Raw genomic sequence first — 17,700 nt, forward strand, 5'->3', positions numbered from 1 at the left:
TGCCACAAGACAGGCAAATTGTAATAAAAATTAAATAACAATAACACAATGCTTTCATTCTATTACCGGTGTTGTTTTACATAAATACTTTCTCTGCTGTTGGATGTAATTTTTTGTGCTTCTTTCTCTGTTCTGTTTTGCAATACACTAAACGTTATCAGACATGCAGAAAAACAGGCTGAGGGTACTTATATGAAGCTTGTAAGCAACGTGTATCGTCTGAGCTGATAGCATCAGCAGATAGGATCACTGTTAATGGACCCGAGCAACGCTGAGGAGGGGGAAAAAAACAGAGATCCAGGGAGGGCGGTTTAACGGTGCAGCCTGCAAGAGCGATGAAGGGGCGCTCTGGGAGTTGAGACCGAAATCCACTTGTATTCCTGTAACACAATCGGCCATAATTGGCCGAGGAACGCAGATTAAGATTGATGAGACATTACAGTGGCTCTTTGGAGTTTAAGGGATCGATAAATATCCTGGTTTCGAGAGCCTTCGTTTGAGAGCAGACAAATCACTGTAACGGTGCTCCGCAGCGACACTGATCTGAGAACATGGAGGATGAAGCAGAGGAGGAGAGGGAGGGAGGAGACTGAAATAAAGATGTGATCACTATCAGCTGACTAGGTCACAAACCTAACCTTAACATTTTGGAAAATTATTTGCTCTTGAACCTAAGTTTTATTTGTATAGTATTAGTTTTTCCCTACATCTATTTTTGTATCTTTATAGTTTTCCAAATTCACTCATGTCTGCTTTAAGGCAGTCTTGTATAACAATGATGTTCATATTTTGCTCCTGCAGACTAAAGCAAATACAATACAATGATGTAACAGCGCGTGTAAGGGAAATGAAGTATTATTATATTTTATTTACCCTAATGAAAACATGTTTCCATAATGGAGTTGTTTGCGTGTAACCCTCAGACCAGACGGTTAAAACCTTTCTGTAGTCAGCGTGTCGCAGATTTTCAAACAGGTACATTTTTGTACGTTATATGTTTTGATTAAATCTCTGTGACCCAAATAACTTCACTATATTCGGAGCACATACATGTGTGCAGTACAACGAAACAAGCTCTGGTCGAACGCCTTTGTTTCGTGGCGCCATAATTACAACTAAAAATCAAGAGTTTAACGGACTTGACATAATGCGTGTTTTGTTGCTCACCTCCGGTTTGTGAATTTTGAATTTCCCAACGTTCATAACCCGCGAGTGTATCTATATAGTCATGTAGCAGCTGGGTAACCTACAAACAGGCCGCTGGCTTTACGCACCGGTATCGCGCTGAACAGTTTTACAGACCTAACCTCCGCCTCGTTTTATTTCAAATAATTATCACCTGTTTTGCATGTTACTGATCGTGCTGCCCCCCTCTGCTCTCTGCAGGCCCAGTGGTTCTGAGCAGCCCGGCCCAGCTCGTTGCCCCTGTCCTGGTGGCCCGCGGGACTCTGTCCATCACCACCACTGAAATCTACTTTGAGGTGGACGAGGATGACCCTGCCTTCAAAAGGGTCGACTCAAAGGTAAGTAACCTGCAAGCGAGTGTGCAGCTCAAGTTTAACGCGGTCACTTAGAGTTTATGGTGTGTTTTTTTTTGCCCCACAATAACTGTCAGACAGGTATCAAATACTGACTAAAAATTTTAAATACACAGTTGTTGATATATAAGGAAAAACCGAGCCTTTGCGCATGTTTTCAGAAAAGTCCTCTGCGCTTCTGTCCAAGATGCCTTTTTTGTTATTTAATTGCAATTTTTCGCCCTTATTTTTCTCTTAAATTATAATCAATTTTTGTTTTGTGTGTTTTAATTTGCTCTATTATTTACGCGTTTTAAAACCGTAATTCCCACCGAGGCCTGCTCTTCATAAAGGCTGAACCGTCAGACAGCTATGACAGGTAATCCACCATATGTTTATCCGCCCAACGCTAAAACAAACGACGACCTTTTCTGAGGTTGGGATCTAAAAAAAAAAAAAAAAAAAATCCAAGCTCGTCTGCTTTGTAGCGAATCTGTTTAAAATGTTCTGTATGGAAAATATTCCTTTGTTATTTTTTCAATTCTCTTTTTAAGGCGTTAAGTGTAAAACACCTCCAACAGCCCGAGACCCCAGAATTAAACATTCCATTAAAATATTACTGCATTACATTAGGCCTACTTTACTCTTAGATACACATTTAATAAAACCATAATACCACACAAATATAAAACAGCTCGTTTTATTAGCTCTTTAAATTAGATCAAGGACAGAAATAAAAAAAATCAGATCACAGATGTTATAATCCAGTGTATTTCAAGTGCATTTTTTCCAATTAAACTGTAATATATTTATTTATATAATATATATGTTATCATTTTTCTTTTTTCATGTAGGCCTAAGCATGGTAGAGAAAAAAAAACAACTCAAAAATGTTTGAGTACCTTAAATAATAATTCAAGTAAATTGATGGAATGTTTTCAATGTAACAAATGTGGTACGCCTACCATCAAAATGTAAACTTTCAAAAATTAGAAAATGTCCACTGAAACAGGTGAATCAGACTACCACTGATGCAAGTATAAATTAATAACGTTTCTACCAGATAAAGAAAGAGTTCAGAAGTAGATTTTAACAGGTGGATCCTATTTACGTGTCACAGAACAACATTCACAATTTCAGACCACTTGAATCACAATCTATGAATGTATTTACAGTATAAAATGTACAGATGCATGTTTTTATTTTTCCAAAGTTTGTCACGGGGCTTTATTTTAAAGCATTTTAAGGAAATGTAGGATTTAGGCAACCGTGTGGCACGGAGAGAAAAGAAGCCACTGCTGAGGTGGCCTCTTGGATTAATTGGGGCCAATATTTTAAAGTTGCTCCTAAATATCGACACCGCCAAAAGGTGCACGGGGATGAAGTCAAACTAAACTGTTACAAAAAATCATCTTGAAACAGGCCTGGCCAAAACATATTCAACAACAGAGGACAGTCACATTTCACAAGACTTTGCAAATCGGTTGGCAATATTTTTCTGTCCGTTTATGAGCTCGTTAGGCCTCTTTAACACACTTTTTAAGACGAGGTGAACTAACTTTGTTTTTTTGTTTGTTTTTTACCTCAGAGTTTCTCCAAGCTTTTGGGGTTGGTCAGTATTTCTCTTGCCAGTCGCCAAGTCTGTTTGGCTGCATTCTCGAGAGCAGAGTGAGGTTTTCCTTGAAACAGGTCTAAATTGGGCAGGAAATAATGCGGGCACCTTCTGCACTGCAAACATGAAATAAGCTGCAATAGTATCCCGTTCAGGCGGTCGCCGAGGCAGTTCTCGTCCCAGTCCGACTCCCTGGGATGCTTCTCACACTCGTAGGAAACCAAAGTTTTCATGTGGTAGTTGTTCAGAGGTTGTCCGGGCAGTTCGAGGTGACGGTCTCTCAGCGCTTTGAGCACTGACAAGCATTTCTTCCTGCATCCACCCAGCAGGAGCCGGTTCTCGGCCTCGGCGAACTGCAAGACCCAGGCGTCGCTCTCTGCTGAGCTCTGCTTGCCGTTCAGGGAGTAGCACTCTTTGGATAAAAGATTGAAACCTTCCGCTTTGACTTCGGCCACTCTGTTCGGTCCCGGCCAGGGGATGTGAGGCAGAGGCCAGTGCGCAGCGCTTCGTGGCCAGATGCCAGTGCACTTGAAAGCCGGCGTGATTTGCACCACATATCTGTCTCTAATACGCAGCTTCACTTCGCTGGTGTCAGCGACCATTTTGACAACATCTCTGTAGCTGCATTTGTCTACTGCCTGCGCCACCAGCGTCTGAAATCTCGATCGGATCTTGCGCGCCGAGAGGTAACCGGAGGCTGTGATGAATTCAACCCAGAGCGACATGCTTCTCTTGCGGCCGTCGCTGAGTTTGAGGACGGCGCAGCCCGGGAGAGAGCCGTCATCCACAAAGTTGAATACTCCCATCTGATTCAGATAGAGCACAACCTCGAACTCGGTGGGGGAAATGACCTCCAGCCCCTCGAAACGATTATCCATCTCGCTGAGAGAGCTGATAAAGCGGGGCTCCTGCACCTCGACCTCCTTTAGGACATCCGAAACCACCTTGCACACCTCTCGGATGGTCTTGGAGATGGCTGCCTTTCGAGACTGACATTTCTCGTTGTAGTATTTGTTTAGGTGATACACCAACTTTGCCTGGGCGGCTATCATATTAGGGCAGAGATCCGGGTTATACACCGGAGTCTCGCAATAAGCCGAGGGATCCAACGCGGCTGTTTGTACGGGAGCCAATTTTAGAGAAGAAAGAAAGCTATTTAAAAAGAAAAAAAAGTCTATTTATAAAAAGGAACTACTCAAAGCTGTGCTCAGAGCACATGCGTAATAATCAGATCACAACATTCACAGCTGTTGTGCCGTAAACTGCATTGAAGTGCTCGAAGCAAGTCCTCGAAATAGTCAGGGTGTCGTGATTAAAAGTCCATTTCAACCTTGTTCAGTAGCCGGAGAAAAAAAAGAAGCTTTTTCGTTGTCCTCTGATCACTGTGCCAGTTAAGAGTCCGCGTAATTGCGCAGAGTGGAGTGTGCCCTCCTGACGCAGACGCCCGGTGTTGCTGTGTTTTACAACAGGGAGACACACACACTCTCTTTATTATAAGGGAGGAGTTGAAACCAAGATGTCCAATCGCTGTCCAATGCGTCACCGCAGTTTATCGAAAACAAATTCATTCCCGGGTGTTATATACATGTAAAAAGTACAGGTACTGGTAGTATATCGAGGAGCGCAAGTACACCTACGCATTTGGAGAGAAGAAAAAAAAAAAGCAGCATTTTCACTGCGTTACGTTGCTTTTTTTCTTGGACTTTAGCTCCTGCTTTTTTAGTCCGCTTTATTGAATCATAAATGAAACCGTAGGTAGGTTTAGAATTGTTTAGCGATTATGTAGTGTGATAATTAAACATTTAAATTTGCGATATCATTTAAACCTTTTTTTGTCTGCAGTGCTCTAGATCTAATTCCTCCCCAAAAAAGGCACATCTGATAAATTTAAATTGGAATGGAGCAAGTAGCCGAATGTGCGCAAGCCTTTGTTTGGGAAAATACATTTATATTTAGTATTTTTTGTACGGTTTGTTTTGAAGGAATACATTAATGGAATCGTCGTATTTTAGTGTATTAATGAGCCCTCTCATGGTTAGTTAAAATTTATTGAACAGTCTGGTAATTCACAGATTTTTTTTTTGTGAAAGATTACAAAGTTATGACGCTATTTATATTTAGCAGTGTTATTATATCTGGCACGATAATTGATATGGTGGTGAGAAATAAGCGTTCGTAGCTCAAGTTCATATGTCAATTTTGCGCCTCAACGTGCTTATTGAGAGGGCGTTTTTGTTTTGCCATTTGTTTCTTTCGTATTCAATCAGCAACAATTTCGCTCGACGGTAGTTTTCAGTTACTTCATTAACACTGTAAGAACTCCAAAATATATACCTGTAACAGTTGTAATGTTACCATAATTTTCTTTGTTGCATTTTTTTTTCTAAAATTAAACGATATATGCTTTTTTTTACTGAACTATATTGCAATGTTTTTTTCTGTTGCCCTGCAAACGGATAATGTGTAAAGGGGTGAATATGTCGGTGTGTGTAATGTTTTAGTCTTAAAATGCTTCTCATATTGATTTTGGTGAAATTATTTTTGTTTCTTGTCAGCAATAGAAATTAATTATTATAATAAATAAAATGGTGTACACTCTGCAATCTATTTTTGGTAATAATGAATTTGATTCAACAGCTAGATAATAAAATGATAATAAAAAGAAAAACGTACATGGTTTTAGTGTTTTGAAACAAATAAAATAAAACAGCTAAAAATGTAATAAATAATTGTAGTGATTAAGACTGACACATGGTTGACCATTTTATAGAAAGTCCCATGATTCACAATAAAGGAATCTTGCATCTGCACTAAACCTTCTCTGGCTCTCATCATTGCGCTGGCACTCCATCTCACAAAGGTACAGTGCACACTTTGAAGAGGACTTCAAAAAAATGAGATGCTGCACAGATCAGATAAGGAACACAAAGGCATTTACACTCATCTCTGCTCTAGACAGAACGGCATATGACCAGACGTTATGAGGGCAAACCGCTGCTCGTCAGCCCCAACTCTCACTACATGGATGCGGCTGAGCAGGAGGTGGTGTGTGTGGAAAGGACCTTGATAGATAGGTGACTCCCATTATCATCACCGCCTGTCATGAACACACTGCCAGTAGCTGCTTGGCAAGTCCCGGTGATAATTTCACACTGTTACCAGGCAGAAAGTGCAGATACGGAGTCTCTTCTTTTTTTCATAATTGTAATTGTGGGTTGTGATAGATTTCTGTAAACTTTTAGTTTTAAATAATACAGTTCTACTCCTATATTCTAGTTCTCATCATATCAAGGCGTGTGTGTAAATTCACAACTGAAAATTTTTGTTCTTATTGACATATTTCTAGAGGATATGGATGACATTATGGAAGGTTTTCATGTGGTGAGAGGTAGCTAAAAGCCTCTTCCCCTCTCAGGCTTTGATAGTCTTTTCTCTCACTCTCTCCCACTGTCTGCGGCCCAGCAGGTACTTGCCTTTTATTGAAACCAGACTGGCCTCGCTTTCCAGGCTATCTTGCTCCAAGTCGGATACCTCCGAATCCAGTTGCGCCTCTTGAGTTTGTGCTCCAGCCTTTGGCCATCCCTATGCGTGATAGAAGGGGGGATTTTCATTGAGATTATCACCTCTTAATCTAAAGCATGTGGCTGCAGATCTCACAGTAACTCAACCTGCTCTGCGGTCCCATGACTCCAGCAGTTGTCAGGTCTGGCCAAAGACAATCCAGTGTTCTTACCCATATCTTTACCATTACAACATTACAATCTTTGTTGCTTCATTCACCATCCCGCCAGGCTATTGGAGGCCCTCCAGTGTGATATATGGGGTTGTGATTCCAGCACAGGCCTATTTCTAACCCAGCAAAATGCATGTACGATTGTGTAAATCAATACAATGACTTCTACTTCCCCTAATTTTGCACGAACATGTGACCCTGTTTTGAAGGCCTCTTTGTTTCCAGAGCATGCCTCAACACTTATTCATTTTTTCTCCTCCATTTTTCTTTTCCTTTCTTCTTGCAAGACTGATCGTCCTGTTAACATGGACAGGCATAAGTTCAGTGGTACTTGTCTGATGGCATAATTGGCCTTTGATGGTACCAGTAGTGATTTGAGGGACTTGAACTTGTATTCTAGCTAAAGTTGTTAAGCGCATCTTGTTTTTTAAAAATTTGATCTTCAAAGCTTTTCATTGTGTCTGAAAGTGCAGAAATTAGCAACATATATGTATTTAATCAATACATATGCGTGTTAATGTACAAGTGAGTGAAATTGTATTAAAACATGATTATTTTTATTATATGTCCAAAATAGCGCGTAGCATCATGCATTCAAAAATATTGTGCTCTATAAATATGGTTATTGATTGGTTTAGTTGACCAAGACAATCATCTGTGGTTCTGACTAGACTGTATAAACAATATGGTTTTACAGCAACACTTACATGCGTTGTCTTTAAATTTTCTTTTCCTGTGTTATGTCTTGACTTAAATACTCAGTGATGTTAAGCAAGTAGAGCATTTAGCAGCTTTTAAGCAGGATCATGACACTTGTGGCCAGCAATCCTCTAACTGGCAATGTAATTTTGAATGATGTTAGTAATTATTTTAATAATCCTGTTAAACAAGAACAAGTCCACCATATGCTTTTTCATTAAATTTCCGGGGTTATTTAGTTTCGAGACTCTCAAGCTTTATCCCATACAAAGGAAATTTACCAGCTAGCTCCCAAGTTAATGTGCAGATTAGTCAAAGTGGGCTTAATGGGATGACGTGTCTGTATAAATCAGATTAAAAGCAGTGACAATTCAGAGTAGTGACATCACTGGCTCTCAAAGTCTGAGAAATAATATACTCATGGGATAGCCACTCACTTTGACACATTTTCTGTAATTTTGTTTGTCACAAAATGAAATTGTCATTGGGATTTTTAATAATGGAGCATTATTATTCCACCCAATATGGTGTCTCTGTAGGAGGCCAGTTAATTTTGGGGCCTGAAGCCTCACTGTGGACCCCCTTTGGATTGTGTCCATTCATTTGTTTTCTTCTCCACTGTGTATCAGCAACCTCATTTAGATAAGTCAGGAAGCTAGACCACATGACCAGAGGCACTCAGAGACCCTTCATCACATCAGCATTCTCAGTTCACTATGAACCATCTCCCATCACGCACAGAAATCACCAAATGTATTGGCTTGATGAAAATTTTTAAGAAAAGAGGGGTAAAGAAAGTGTAAATTATGAACCGTAATTGATTGTCTCAGCTTCATTTGGCCCTTCACCCCTCCCCTCTGCAATATGGTACGCTTGTCAGCCTTGGTGATAAATTACATGCATGTATTTGCATGAATTTAGCCTGAATACTGTTCAGTTTTGTTGGCCAAAGTAACAATCCAGAAAATGTCTGGTTTGCGTCACCAAAAAGACAACACTGACTTATGTAGTGTTTAGTGCACCTTTTCCTGCACAGGTTATGGAGTTGGCAGGATGCAGTGAAGGTGCTGCAATGGTGCTTTCTGCTCATTTTATTAGCACAGTTTAGCATTTTGTTGTTAAACATTAGATATGCTGAAGCTGGAAATAAGATTATGGCTGGTTTTTGCTGCTACTTTATTCAGGGAGATTTCTTTAAGCTAATTTGTAAAAGTTGGACTGGCTTAGATTAGTCTCAAATAATTGATCAGCTAAATTATTTACATTTAGTATGCAGCTATTTATCTTTTCATCATCATTCTTCTTCTTTTTATTATTATTATTATTATTGATTCCTGCCTTTTTTGTCCTTAAAGGCTACATTCAGCAAAAGCAATGTGATTAATCTTAATGTCTGCAAGATGTCTACCATCTAAAAGTGGGTGCTGTAATCATCTGCCCACTGACCCCATGATGCTTGTATACAGTCCTCTTCACAGCCCTTGTGTCTGATAAGTAATTTCAAGTCTCAGATTGACTGAACTAAAGTCTGCCCCACATGTCATATGATCTAAGAGTACATGAAAGCACAAAACAAAGGAAACAGAAGAATTGGGGGAATATTCTAGGTTTGGGGCTGTTGGTAATCAAATGCCGCTGGGGAGGGGGGCTGTGATGAAATTAGGAGATGTTGCCTAAATAAGGGATGAAGGGTTCATAATTGCCAGTCTTAGAGATCTGAGGTGCCGGGTGCCAACTGTCAGAGCAGGGCTAATGATGACAAATGTCTCTCTATGCAGATTGCTGCAGCAGCACGAGTGTGCAGCTGAGAAAGAACAAGAAAAGAAAAATGCAGAGGGCCTAACAAGAGAAAGCTTGTGTGCACATATTTAATGACCTACATGGAAATAAACCTCCCTAGCTGATGGGCTGCCTTTGAAAGTACTAAAGCTTGATGCTCTTTAAAGCTACCCCTGCAGTACCTATGACTGATATTAGTAGTAATCAGTCTCTTACTATGAAGAATCGTTGCTATCTTTTCCTTCAACTGATACATTGAAAAACACTAAAACTGTGGATTGCTGAAATTTGCTTGCAAGCTTGTCAAGATGATTTAACAAAAAAATAATGTCATGTTGGGAAGTTTAGCTCTATATTTAGCCAAACAGTCTATCAGTTCTAGAAGAGAATACATGAAAGCAAAAGTATCAGCGTTGTCCTTGTAGTTTTCCTCATTAGCTTTTCTTTAGCTGATGCTTTGGCCATCATTGTGCAATATGGCAAAGTGTAGTAAAAAGTGAAACGGCTTGTTATTCCGTGGCTCATGTACAACAGTCTGGTCCTGGTTAACATAGCTAAACTGTTGTCGGTTAACATGGCTTTAAGTTTTTTTCCTAAAAGTGTGCTTGATTTTTAACCACCTTTGTAGCAGAGAGCCATAAATCTGATTTCACTTACTGTGGCGTAAGGCTCATGCTAATAAAAGAGCAAACCCAGAGTGCTGCATGGCCAGATTTCCCCAATTTGTTGCATGAATGGCTTTTGAAAGGGGTCCCTCTTTGTACAAAGGGAGTCTCGTCTTTGTTTGGTTTCGCCCCATCTGTGTCATCTGGTGGTCTGTGCAAGAGGGTGGTGTCTTGGGGTGCTCCCCAGCGGCGTTGCCAGTTGTTTTATGGACTCGTTGGAGTGGTGCGGGGAGTTCATAAGTTGGCTGGCCCATTGTGCTGAGCCCAGCTGACACGTGTGAATTGACTCCAGCATATTGACAGATCATTTCCATTAATGAATCGGAGGAGTCTGCCTTGTTTCTCTCTGTGATTTATGCCCTTGCTTCATCATCCTCTGAGCTCAGGGTTATCTAACAACCCTCAGAATGACTCAACCACTAATTGCAAGATGAAGGGAGTTTGTTTTGTTGAGTAGCTTTATGCATGGTTTGATGTTCTTTAAGTGATAGTTAAATATTTTTTTAAAAATTACATTGCAACTCCAATCAAAAGAATGTTTATAGCCCAAAATCACGTTTTTCTTTGGGGATTTTATAATGTGTCATATCTTCTATTGTTAGGCTCGCAGCTAGAATCACCTTAGCGTTTATATATTGTGTTTATGTACTATAATATAGCAGCACCTATATTAAAATATGAACTATCGTTATCGAGAAATTCTTTTGATGATGTTTTGTACAGTCAGTTATTAACTAAGCAACAAAGTTTACATTTATCAAACAGCAGAAATTTTCTGCTGGGGGGTGGGTGGGCTTTTTCCTGATTTGATATTGAGCGGCTTTTGTTTGTTTGGTGTCACATGAGCTCGCCCCTGATCCTCCATGGCGACCATCCAGCTTGTTCAAAGCAACAGCCACACACTGCTGATAGCGCTGGCCTCAGCCTGGCCTGTCACCCCCACACTGCTGCCACATGGAAGGCACATTTGCTCGCCACAGTTTTATGCTGCTGTCACCCTCCCTTCAAGAGCGAGGGGAAAGAGGGGAGGTGAAAAGGAGAGGAGGGAAAGAAGGAGGCTCACCCTGAGCGGATGCTAGACAAAGATGGCAGCAGAGACATTTTGTCTACTTTCATTAGTTCTGGTGGTGGTGAGCTGTGCTGAATATTAGCCTGTTACTGGCAAAGCCACACATTGTGGAGCACAGACAGAGAGCATGTCACAATCAAATCTACCCCACCTCATTTCCATCTTCCTCACCGCAAAAGTGGGACATATGGGGCAGGATGCCAATTGCTTATTTTATATGGTAATTAACATCTCTCCAACCATGTTATGTGGTAGGTGTGACCAAATTTATCCTTCAAATTTACATATATATTCCCAATAAGGTAAGATATTTTAGGATCTTCACTGCCTGCAAAGGTTAATGTGCAATATGTCATTAAGAAATTAAGTATATTAACTTTACTGGCCTTTACTCATGTGTTGTAGTTTTGTTGTGGCAGTGTCACATTGAGCTAAACTCTGAACCATCCTAAATCAGAGCTTTCATTTTCTTGAGTATCTACTATCTGGTATCTGGCAGCTTAAATTGGGGCCCTACCTAAACCTGTCCACACATGGATCTGTGTGCTGATGCCTTTGAGTGAAGGACACTTAAATATGTCAGATGTTTGCACAGGCCTGTGATGAACTTGATTGTTTTCTGTTGTTTGTGATCAGCATGACATCTTCAACCACACCAAAACTCCTTTTTGGAGTTCTGCCAAAGCACAGATGCTTCATCTGGTTTACTGTTCTCCACCCTGCATCTGATTCTTTTGTTTACCTAAGTAACAACATTCACACAGTGAGTCCCAGATTGGTGCCCCGGTGTGTGTGGAGATGTATCTGGATGTTGCTTTGTCCTGCTGGGCTTTCATCTGTTAGACTCATTATAGTTGTCATCTCACTGGGCTCTATTAGAGAAGCTCTAGAGATGTGGTCCCCCATGAAAGAGTCATGATGGACGAAGAAGTGCTGATGTGCAGGTTCCTGCCTCCAGGCTTTCACCTGCTCAGGAACAGCCCCAAGGCAGGGAGGAAAAAAAAAACAGGCCTCTCAGTCCAGCCAATGAAAGATTGAAGAGCTAAACTCAAGACTTTGTTAGAGTTGCTTAAAATGAGCCGAACCTGGGATTTTTGGTGAAACAAAAAGAAAAATTTAACTAATTAGTCAGGGAATTTTCAGAATTTTTTTATGCTTTAAAAAAAGGTGATTTAAAGTACCTAAAATGGATAAAGTTGTGCCGTTCTACCTTGTTAAATTTCAAACAATTTTATTAGTGTCAGCTCTGTGGTCTTGGCAGGGCTTGGGAGGTGTCTGAGCAGGGAGTGCAGCGGCAGGGTGAGAGCATGTCGGCTGTTGACACCATCTAACGAAGGGGGGATTAGGAGTTTACAGAGGCAGTAATATGATAGGTCAAAAAGAGGAGACACTCCTCCACAGCACTTGGCTCTGTAATGAATGATTGACTGGAAAAGGAGAAGCTGCCACTCGCCGGCTGAGTGCTCATCTTGACGCCTGCCGCACCGCTCCACAGCTCCCCTTGATCACGTTTCGCTGCTCCCTTCTCATCTAAGGCACCAGTCTGCAGGGAAAAGCTGCTTTTCCTTCTTATTTTTCTCTCTAATTTACACATTTAAGACATTTTTGTTTGCTTATTTGCAATTCCTTTTTTTGTCAGTGAGCCTCTCTCTATCAGTCCCACTCCCAGCCCTGAAACCAGCCCCCACCACACACACACACACACACACACACACACACACACACACACACACACACACACACACACACACACACACACACACACGGACACACACACATATATACACACACACACTCCTTCACGTACAACCTTCCCTTTCTCTTCTGTTTGCCTTCAGGCAATGAACTAATTTCAGGTTCCGTAATTGCGGTGTGTTGTACACCTGTCTGCTATTAATTCTCCCCTGTCTCTCATTCTTTTTCTTAATGAGATATTATTGCAATTATTGTCATTATGCTGTTTTTCATAATGAACTTGATTGATGTTGTTGTTATGGAACTATTTATTCTCTGTAATTAGTGTAAATATGTGGGGAATTTCTGCATGCACTGGTAGTCTGGGACTGTGGTTGTAAGTGAACTCAGTCCCTCATTCGCTCATCAGCTGACCTCAGAGTTCCCGCTTAGGGTGAGTTTGTCTTGGATATGAAGAAGAGAACTGAGCAGCCTGGTCACCGCTGAATAGTGCCCTGCTTGTAGCCACTTTAAGACCATTACAACAGTGAAAGGCTTTACAATGGGTAGCGCTGGGCTTTGTTTCAGCCCGTCACTTGCCCCCTGTGAAAATCAAATACTGCTTTGCCTCAAAGGAAAAGGTGAAAAAGGTTTTGCCCATACTCCCATTTTTTGGAAAATCTGGTTGTGTTTTGAAAAGAAAAAAAAAGTTTTCAGTGACATGAGTTTGAATGTTATTGTTGAAGAGGCAAACTACTGGGAGGAATGTTAAAGAAAATCTTAGCTGAATGAACAATGCTAATTTTTTTTTCTTAGTGGCTCTCAATCCAATTAGGAGTTTAATAAGGGTCACACATAGGAACTTCACGCTACAGGTTGGTTCCTTTAAGGGTGCTTTTGGAGAGAGGGATGGGGCTGAGGTTCCTGAAGGTGCTGACTGAAGGCTGGACTCTTTAATGTGTGGTGAGGGGTCTTGTGCCCTGGTGAGTCATTGAAACTGTTTGGGGTGCACAGATGATCTTCTCTGTAATTCTGAAGCCCAGGTCGCGGGATAATCTGACACTGTGGTTACACTGGTTTCTCAGGTGGTACCAATTACCTGATCCCTCACATGTGTTTGCTTCCCCCTCTCACATGCTGCACTGGTGTTGTCTAATTTGCCTTGAAATTTTTCAGAGAATTATAATCTTTATAATATAACATAATATATGTAAGATGGTGATCCTTATACTAATCAAACACTTTATTTCAATCAAAAATGTCCTTTTTCCCAAGGTTTTACTAGGTTTAGTTGCTTATCTGGAAAGCTGTAACTCTTCTTGAAAACTGGAATGTGAGTAAAGATGCAGAAAGCCTATATGGGTCTTTAAAGAGGCCTTAGCTGATCTTTAATCTCTCCCTATGAGAGGGAAAGTAGGTAGGAGGGCCCTAGTAGTGGACTTGTGCAGCCTTTGTGGGTTTGTTCACATGCTGGTGTGCTTTGAGTGTCTGACAGCCGTTTAACTCCACACGACCTGGTTCTCAAGCGCCATCGTTTGGGCGCTCTTGAATCCTGTTAGGAACCATAATTACAATTCATGCACTCCCTGCGCTTCTTTGAAGAGGCATTGAGAGAGCAAAGAGGGGTGCATAGAGCCTGAGAGACCCCCAGCAGTAGTGGCCCTTCACCGGTGTGAAAACACCCTGAGACTTTCAGCAAACTGCCTGCACCACCACGCTAAGCTACAACAGGATTTTTATAATATGCAGTTCCATAAAATGATAAATAACTGGTTTAGAAAATGAAAAAATTGTGTAAAATATGTATACAGGTAATGAGTTTCTTCTATTTACAAATTGTCAGGAATGGTCTCTGGTAATCAATTGGAAATGTAAATTTTGCAGGGCACATTTCATAAAATTGCATTCTTTCAAGTATGCAAACAACTTGTGAATTGTGGTACGAGTGAAGTGAAGCACATTCAATGACTTTCAAAGGAAAAGAGAAGAAAGGGTGAGCATAATGCCTAATAGGTGCTTTAGTAATTTCTGAGTTTTCATAGCTTAATCCGTTCTGAAAAGCTCGGGAGAAGAAAGGCTGCAAATGGCCCTCAGTATTAATTTGATGTGACTTCTGTACAATAAGGGCTGTGGATCCCAGAAGCCCATTTTCAAGCTTACCTTCTTTCATCATCCTCAGCCTTTGGAACTTTTGCCTAAATGTTTCATGAAACTAAGGCTGTAAGCCTCTTTGGTATTCTGTCTTTATAACGCCTGGTTTAAGACTATTATTACACCGTGTTCAAGGCAGAGGAACACATACAAACATTGAAGCTGCCTCTCTATTGTGCAAAATTCAAATTGATTTGGTACAATTGGGAGAGGACTTGTGTTAAAACACACATATTCTATGGCTCATTTCCCCTCTTTCATTTTGAATTTTTACAAATGCAAATTAGGGTAGGATTCTCTCATTCTTTCTACAAATAAGTATTCTTTCTGGCTGTGTGAGTATTATTTCCTCATTTTAAAGGCAGATCCAATAATATGTCTTTTATTACTTATATTAATCATAGATTTCAACATGCCATTTCCTCAGAAAAACACTTGTGTAACTAAACCTCACATGAAAACAGTGTCACAGTATTTAGATTTCATCCTGATGTTTTTCTTAGATAAAAGTAAAATTAGAAGTATTTTTTTTCACTGTTGTTGTCAGCATGTGGAGACCCTTCTTAACTTTACCTCCATCTGCCTTTGTGAAAAACAATTTTGTGAACTCTGATACTTCTGTGAGATTCATAAAAAGTTATTTTTTTGTGCAGAGAGATAAAGCATGCGAAAGATTTGGTGTGTTATCAAAGAAACTTGTGATGATGTGCCTCGGGAAAGTACTGACTATATCCCACAGCTTCTGTGTTGTGGATGCTTTGTTACACTCTTTCTCATTATAAAGATAATGTCAGTTATATAGACGCATGTTCATAGTTTTGCAGTTTCAATAAACAAACCAACTTTTTTTTTTCTTGTGCACCTTTTGTTTACACTGAATTGAGGGAAACTAGCAAGGGAGACACTGGGTGGGTCAGTGACCCTGGAGAAAACAGCTTGCATTAATATGGTCTAATCCAGTGTAATTAGTCAAATTACAGCACGCCAAGCAGCTTGTCAGGGGCTGTCGGCTTTGGCAGGCGCACAAGATGGCCTGGAGTCCCACTGGACAACTGAGAGTCCTCAGAAGCTCTGCAAAGCCACCCTCCTGCACTTACTTAAACTCTTTTCAGTCCATTTTACATTTTCTCCTCCATTTTTTTCTTGACAAAAATGAGAAATGGTTCTTTCAGTCATGCTACAATGTTTTCACCTCTTCTTGTGTTGTCTGCCGTACCCCCAGGCTGCTAGCTTGGCTTCCTGCCTGCCAGCTAAGGTGGATCAAAATGATAGGAGGATTCATAGCACAGGCTACAGAAAGTCAGACTAATTATATCAGTGCTGCACTCCTCCTACGTGATTTTGTGAGAGTCGGATGCACGCTAACTATTGCTGCCATAGACACAGTTACGACACTTCCTCATGTCGCAGGATTAGCATTGGTAAAAAGATTTAAACTATATAATTACATGAGGATAAAGTACAAATTATCTAATGCACTCAACAGCCAGATTATCATCCCCTGCAAGCCCCGTTCAGCCCCAAGGGGTGAGCCTGGATGACAAAAGGCCCTCATTAGCATAAATTTACAAGCCCTCTCGTTCAGAGAAGCCGATAAGAACCTGTTCCACCTTTGCTTTGGCCCTGAATGGCTTGTTGTGCTTTTGGCAATGACAGATAAGTCAGGGTAATTCCACTTTATGCCTGAAAAAATGATGCTCCAGATTCTGGCTGCATCCCGAAGGTGTCACCCACGATAATCCTCAAACAGCGTCCGGCAGAAAGGGGGCTGTGTGTTTTCCAGATGATATACTACAAATGACAGAAAGAATTATATGAAGGAGGACGAATCTGTAACATATTATTAAGCAATTCCCTGTGAATAACAGGGATAAAAGGATAATGGATGAGGGTGTCATTATTACCTTGGTGCCAGGGAAGCGCCAAAGCAAAGGTAGAGAGACAAGATTAATTGAGGACGAGTGAGGCGCTCATTGCTCATCAGGCCCTCTCGTCTAACCACTTGCTCTTTCTGTCCCTCTTCTCCTCTGTCTCTCCGCCTCTCCATCCTTGTCTCATTCTTTCTCTTCTACTCTGTCTTGCTCTGAGCCCCTATTCCTCCCACACACGACCAAAAAAGAAAAAAAAAAAGAAATGTGGGATTTAAAGCGATCAGCTTGGCAGTCTCAGCAGCAGCCAGAGGAAGCTGGTACCCAGGCGAGGAAGATTTCAGTCATCTTAAGGCTGACAAGTCCCTGAAAACGTCCCATTAGGAAAAGCTTGCTGAAAAGACCCAATACCAAATGACTGCATCCCTTCTCTCAAGCTCCTTAGTGAAAGCATCCTCAAGCTGTTTATCTGGATGATGTGCTGAATAAGTATATTGATATATGTTTGTGGAAGTGGCTGTGGGTGGGTCACAACTTGACCACGTTCATATGTCACATGTATGTTTAAATGTTTGTTGGTTTTGCTCACAAGATGGGAGACGACAAAATAATGTACATTTGATAGAAAAAGACATGAAATTCCTAAGTAACTTTATTACCCATAATCACTTCTAGAAAGATTCATATTAGCTCAAATGCTAATTGTCATCACTGACAGCTTAAAAACTAATTTAAAATATACGCTTTGATATCTGTTTTTCAAAAACACGGGGATAACTAATGGAACCCAAAATATCTGTTTCCCAAACTTATTTCCTTCTTAGTATATTCCAAAAATGAACAGTCTGTGCACAAACGGTGTCTAGCCTGGATGCCACTATTGTACATCACCTCAAAATGTACAATAGTGATATGATTCATTTGGAGTTGTAA

At 40.7% G+C, this 17,700-nt stretch overlaps 2 protein-coding genes across 6 annotated transcripts in view; one reads left to right on the forward strand and one right to left on the reverse strand.

The window, feature by feature from the left end:
• The window catches only part of nbeab (neurobeachin b), a 193,748-nt gene that overhangs the window by 130,907 nt on the left and 45,141 nt on the right, over nucleotides 1–17,700 (forward strand). For all 5 annotated transcript variants that reach the window (XM_035944771.2, XM_055012144.1, XM_035944774.2 and 2 more), the window contains one exon: nucleotides 1,387–1,523. In XM_035944771.2, the coding sequence (XP_035800664.2) occupies nucleotides 1,387–1,523 (137 nt within the window). The remainder of the gene's footprint in view (nucleotides 1–1,386; nucleotides 1,524–17,700) is intronic.
• Nucleotides 2,202–4,599, reverse strand: mab21l1 (mab-21-like 1). Its single transcript, XM_023262889.3, has one exon. It carries the CDS (start codon nucleotides 4,179–4,181, stop codon nucleotides 3,102–3,104), a length of 1,080 nt encoding a protein of 359 aa, XP_023118657.1. The 5' UTR covers nucleotides 4,182–4,599; the 3' UTR covers nucleotides 2,202–3,101.

This window comes from Amphiprion ocellaris, chromosome 7 (genome assembly GCF_022539595.1).
Source record: "Amphiprion ocellaris isolate individual 3 ecotype Okinawa chromosome 7, ASM2253959v1, whole genome shotgun sequence".
Classification (NCBI taxonomy): Eukaryota; Metazoa; Chordata; class Actinopteri; family Pomacentridae; genus Amphiprion; species Amphiprion ocellaris.

Coding starts and splice junctions, on each gene's coding strand:
- mab21l1 (XM_023262889.3), bottom strand. CDS start 4,181: ATGATAGCCGCCCAGGCAAAGTTGGTGTATCACCTAAACAAATACTAC.